The sequence below is a fragment of the Diospyros lotus genome, unplaced genomic scaffold, assembly GCF_014633365.1.
Source record: "Diospyros lotus cultivar Yz01 unplaced genomic scaffold, ASM1463336v1 superscaf4, whole genome shotgun sequence".
Taxonomy (NCBI): Eukaryota; Viridiplantae; Streptophyta; class Magnoliopsida; order Ericales; family Ebenaceae; genus Diospyros; species Diospyros lotus.
In genome coordinates this window covers 45,471-51,388 of record NW_026267107.1, presented here as the reverse complement: position 1 = coordinate 51,388, position 5,918 = coordinate 45,471, and the positions used below count along the sequence as shown (strand labels likewise).

At 38.1% G+C, this 5,918-nt stretch overlaps 2 protein-coding genes across 2 annotated transcripts; both read left to right on the top strand.

The window, feature by feature from the left end:
• The first annotated feature begins 3,125 nt into the window (after window positions 1-3,125).
• On the top strand, window positions 3,126-4,250 carry LOC127793439 (uncharacterized). Its single transcript, XM_052324170.1, has one exon. The coding sequence runs from the start codon at window positions 3,126-3,128 to the stop codon at window positions 4,248-4,250; it is 1,125 nt and encodes a 374-aa protein (XP_052180130.1).
• A 135-nt stretch (window positions 4,251-4,385) lies between these two features.
• On the top strand, window positions 4,386-5,648 carry LOC127793438 (uncharacterized). The gene has a single exon (XM_052324169.1). The coding sequence runs from the start codon at window positions 4,386-4,388 to the stop codon at window positions 5,646-5,648; it is 1,263 nt and encodes a 420-aa protein (XP_052180129.1).
• The last annotated feature ends 270 nt before the right edge of the window (window positions 5,649-5,918 follow it).

Genomic DNA, 5,918 nt, shown 5'->3' with positions numbered 1-5,918 from the left:
CGACCAGCGGCATGAGCTGCATTGATGGCCTCTTGGTCAAGGCGAGAGGTAACCTCTATCTCTTGTCCGCCAAGGACATCTGGAGTTGCATCATAATAACCAACGTACACCGCGCCATCAAGGGCCTCGCTCATTGCAATTGAATGGTGTTAGTGTAGGTGCTCTGGACCCAATCAGATTGGACATGTTATACACTGACATTTGTAATCATGTTTATTATTGAATAAGGAGTTATTCAATTTCACAAGAAGTCATTCTATTAGTTTCTTGTTATTATTGTAATAACCGAATGAAACTAGATAGAAGTCCATATGATGTATACTGTGATTAATCTATAAAGATGTGAGATGATGCATCACAGTTTCTAGACATCATTAAACATCTCAAGTCGTAGCAATGTCAACAATGGACATTGACAATTGCGGTAAGACTTGTATGTGCTATGTTTTTGCTATGTGATAGCAATGGGGGTCTCACACCCATAGGCATGGGGATGCCTAGACAAGTACATAGGTGACCAATGTTGGAGAACGTGTCACTGGACATGACTCACCATGAGAATCCATTTTGGTTATATGTTGATGGTATTGTCATACGAGATAGGTGTAACTAATCCTTGGACCTAAGGTTGTCACGGTCATCTCATAAGAAGACCGGTATGCTTTGACATTGTTTTGATAGGCCTAGACAAAGGCTGCACGTGGGCGATCGTTGGGTATATCGTGAGGCTTATGGAGATGGGTGTATAACCAAGATGGAACTTGTCTATCCCTTGATAGAGGATGATATATCTAAGGCGCCTTCGGTGGATATTCACTTTAAATTCATGGCCATGGTGAAAGAGATCAATAAGGAGTTATTGATTTACTTTCTAATTAAGTGAATATATCCAGAAGACCGAAGAAAACTCATGTGATTGTTATCAAGAAACACATCGCCATACTTGAGATCACATAAGATACATTGACGAGAGAACCGTATTACACGGTAACCATGCTCGTGAAAGGTTATTTGCAAATTATGAATCCTTCTGAATAATTGGGTAGGCATGATCATGATGCCTTGCTAGAGGCCAATCTTATCTTATGTGTTTGTACCAATACATTGCCAACATATTCGGAAGCCTAATGAGTCATACGCAATAGGCACGGTCCCTGGCTTAAACCAGAAGTTGTGTCGTCGTAGGTTCTCACAGAAAAAGAACAAATAGACGTAATTGATTAGTGATCAATTTTGTAAAAATTTTGTTATAATTTCACCTTTATTTTGATCTTAAAATGGTTTAAATTGAATATTATCATGCATTTTGTGATTTTGTGCATGTTTAAAAATATTAATATAAAAATATATATAAAATATATAAAATATAAAAAAAATAAATATAATATATATAATAATATAATAATATAAAAATATGGAAAGCCTAGGCCCAAGCCCAACACAAGGAAGGCCCAAGCCCAAGCCCAACACAAGGAAGGTCCAAGCCCAAGCCCAAAACAAGGAAGGCCCAGCCCAAAACAAGGAAGGCCCAAGCCCAAAAATATGAAAATCCCAAGTCCCACAAATTGATGACATCATCGCTTACATCATGGGTTGGAATGACATCATCGCTTACATCATGTATTAGATATTTTACTTATCTTTTATTTTTAAATTAGTTATTTTGTTTTTCTTTAGATATTTTGTATTATTAAATTATATAATTGAGTGGTCTCTATTGCATCTTTTACCTTATAAATAGAGCACTTGGGATGCATTTGTAACCATTCAATTTTCCTATAATGAAAGTATAGTTGTGTTCTTGAGATTTCTCTCTCAAATTTTTCACTTTAGTTTCAATATAGTTTCGTTCTTAGAATTTCTCTCATAAATCTTCAACCTTTGTTTCCATATAGTTGTATTATGTTATTCATATTGTTTTTTTATTATATACCGCCTATATGGTCGGTTGAATATTGTCTTTAAATATTGTCTTTCCATTATATACCGCCTATATGGTCGGTTAAAAAATAGTCTTTCAATTATTGTCTTTCCATTATATACCGCCTATATGGTCGGTTAAAAAATAGTCTTTTAAATACTGTCTTTTAATTCCCGTCATTTAAATTCTTGCCAATTTATTTTCAAATGAAGATGAGTAGCTAAATCCAATCTTGGGTTAAGGCAAGGACAGCGTCCAACGCCAATGATTCCCAAAGAAAGCTGCGCTTCAATTGTGTAATATTAATCTGATTTAATTTGAGCAGTGTGCGTATAGTGTATCTTTGAGTTTGGATTGGAGCATAAGCCTAACTTAGAGTTTCCATGCCACGTATGGAGATTGCTAGACCTGGAAATGTTTTCATACCCATGCCCAAATCATTAATCTGTACCTATAAATTCTGTCTGTGGGATATAATTCAACTTATGATAATTGCTTAACTTAGAATTTCCATGCCATGTATGGAGATTGCTTAAACAAGAATTATCATTATTTTGAACTAAAATTACTGACAGATCTGAAAAACTTAATTCAGATGAATATTATTGATCTTTTCTATTAAGTTGGGAATTAATTGGTTTTGACACTAAAATTGTCTTGACCCAAGCTACTTAAATTCATTGTTAATTTAGTTTTAATCATTTCCTTTAGATTATCTTAATCACCTCTTAAAATCAAATATTCAGTGATTTCTATTTTCATCCAAAATAATCTCCATGTGAACCGACTCGAACTCACCGAATTATAAATTTAAAATTGTACTACACGCACACTGGCGAGTATAATCGCCCTATACCTGCTTTAACAAGAGGATTAATGTTTGATAAATTTGGTTGTTGTTTTGATAAATAAATGTGCAGGGTAGCGTAGCAGTCAGTTTTTGGCGCCGTTGTCGGGGAGATTAATTGGTAACTTAGTGTGTTATTTTTGTTGTTTTACTACTTTTAAAAAAAAAACGAAACAAAACAAAAAAAAAAAAACAAAATCAAAAGTAAATATTTTAAAGATAAGAAAAAAATCTGTATACTTAAAAAAAATTGTTAGGTAACTTTTAGTTACTAAACAGTGTATGAGACTTAGATCAGGTAGAGTGCTAGAACAAGAAGTCCATTCACAATCTCTAATGTCTCAACAAAATGATAACATGTCTGCTCAAGGGGGTGATCATGTTGATCAAGATCCCTTGGGAGCTGAAATGCTTCGACCTCTCAGGGACTATTTGCACCCTCCGAGGCAAACTACTCCCTCTTGCATTGTACTTCCAGTTAACCATCATAGATTCAACTTTAAACCGGGTACCATTCAGATGTTACCTACTTTTCACGATATGGATTCGGAAAATCCATACACCCACATGAGAGAATTTGAAGAGGTCTGCGGCACTTGTGTCGATCAGAATGTCAATGAGGATACTGCGAGGCTAAAATTGTTCCCATTTTCATTAAAGGACAAAGCTAAAATGTGGTTGAACACATTAGAGTCGAGATCAATAGGAACATGGAGAGAAATGCAAACTAAATTTTTAAAGAAATACTTCCCAGCCAATAGGACAGCATCCCTTCAAAGACAAATGATGAACTTTGCTTGTAAACCCACCGAGTCATTTGCTCAAGCCTGGGATCATTTCAAAGATCTACTTCTTACTTGCCCACATCATGCTTTTGAGCAGTGGCGGGTGGTTAGTTTTTTTCATGATGCCTTGACCCCCAACCTTAAGATGTTAGTGTCGACCATGTGCAATGGTGAATTTTACGAGAAGACACCCGAAGAATCTTTTCATTTTTTCGACACTTTAGCTGAGAATACTAGGAATTGGGAGGTAAGTCCATTGTCTTTGGAAGACTCAAGAGAGCATGTCAGTCCACAGCCTCGAGGAAAATTTCAAATAAGTGAAAGTGATAACATCAATGCCCGGTTAACAGCATTAACAAAGAAGATGGAAGAATTAGAGTTAAAAAAAACCAAGGCCGTCCATGAAGTGGAAGTCCTTTGCGTGGTCTGTGAGACGAATGGCCATATGACAGAAGATTGTCCTACCATTCCTGCTTTTAAAGAGGTCCTATATGGCCAAGCGTCTGGAGCACAACCACGTCACACAAAGGGTAGGCCTTATCAGAATCAGAGTGGGAACTACTCAGGGTACAATCCTAATTCCAATACATACCACCCCAACTCTCGTAATCACCCTAATTTTTCATGGAGAAATGATTCTGCCGCCCAACCCCATGCACCATTCCCCTCACAGCCACAGTCTTACCAACCAAACTAAGGATCATCTGGTGCATATCAACTTCCTCATAGGAGATCTCTAGAGGACACCCTACAACAATTCATGCAAGGTCAAATAGGAACTAATACCCAAGTAGCCAAGTTTCAAGAACAAACAAATAGGGCTCTATAAGACATGAGAAGTCAGCTAACTAAGTTGACTCAGACCTTGAGTGTTAGAGAACCAGGGAAGTTTCCCTCACAACCAAGTCCAAACCCTGTAGGTCAAGCCCATAGGGCCGAAGGGTCATCTAGTGAGAATCATGAACAAGTCCAGTCTGTCACTGTCCTTAGGAGTGGGAAAGTAATTGAGAAACCTGAGGACCCTAGGACAGTGTGGCCTACCACTTGTAAAAAAGACCAAGGGCATGATGAAATGAATGATGAGGAAGTGAATGAAGGAAGTAAAGAGGGTAAGAAGAAAGTCGATAAGGAAGAAAGAGAGCAAGAGAGAAAGCAAAAGGTAAAAGGGAAGAGTATTGAAGAGAGAACCAAATTTGAACCTCGACCACCCTTTCCTCAAAAATTAGCCCAATCAAAAAGAGATAAAACAAATGCAGACATATACGAAGTATTCAAACAGGTAAGGATAAACATTCCTTTATTAGATGCAATTAAGCAAACACCTTCGTATGCTAAGTTTTTGAAGGATCTCTGTACAGTCAAAAGAAAAATCAATGTGCGGGAAAAAGCATTCTTGACGGAACAAGTAAGTGCTATCCTTCAATTCAAGACCCCTCCAAAGTACAAGGACCCAGGATGTCCTACCATTACTTGCATAATTGGAAGCCAAAAAGTCGACCAAGCACTTCTTAACCTAGGGGCTACTGTCAATCTGTTGCCTTTCAGTGTCTATCAGCAGTTAGGGTTGGGAGAACTCAAGCCCACTAGGGTCACTCTTCAATTGGCTGACCGATCAGTAAAAGTTCCTCGCGGGATTGTGGAGGATGTCCTAATCCAAGTGGACAAATTCTATTTCCCAGTGGACTTTATTGTCTTAGATACCCAGCCCCACCAGGGTCCTCAGTCACCTATTCCCGTTATCCTAGGGAGACCATTCCTTGCTACTTCGAATGCAATCATCAATTGTAGGAATGGGATCATGAAACTATCATTTGGGAATATGACGGTGGAGATGAATGTTTTCAAGGTAGCTAAGCAACCAAATGACGAAATGGAATTGGAGGAAGTTGATTTAATCCAGACCTTAAGTGAAGAATACTTTGAGAAGGCTCTTTATGAACAGGTTATTTATAAATTAGAGAAGCAAACTTCAGAAGGGATAGAGCCTGACGTTGAGTCAGCCAGGGTGATCACACAACTGATGCCTGGCCTAGAGCCATTGAAATTACCTGGGAATGAAACCCCACCATCTTTGGTCCGCCCACCCCAACTTTAGAGAAAACCATTGTCGAATCACCTTAAGTATGCATTTTTAGGTGAAAGGGAGTCTTTGCCAGTAGTGATTTCATCAAGCCTAGAATTGCATCAACAGGAAGCATTACTAGATCTTCTCAAAATGCACAAAAAAGCTATAGGATGGTCCATCTCTGACCTACATGGCATTAGCCCCCTCACCTGCACCCATAGGATCTTCTTAGAGGAAAATACGAAACCTGTAAGGCAAATGCAAAGGCGTTTGAACCCGAACATGAAAGAAGTTGTCCAG

Excerpts from the sequence above, each read along its gene's own strand:
- LOC127793439 (XM_052324170.1), top strand. The coding sequence starts at position 3,126 with ATGTCTGCTCAAGGGGGTGATCATGTTGATCAAGATCCCTTGGGAGCT.
- LOC127793438 (XM_052324169.1), top strand. The coding sequence starts at position 4,386 with ATGAGAAGTCAGCTAACTAAGTTGACTCAGACCTTGAGTGTTAGAGAA.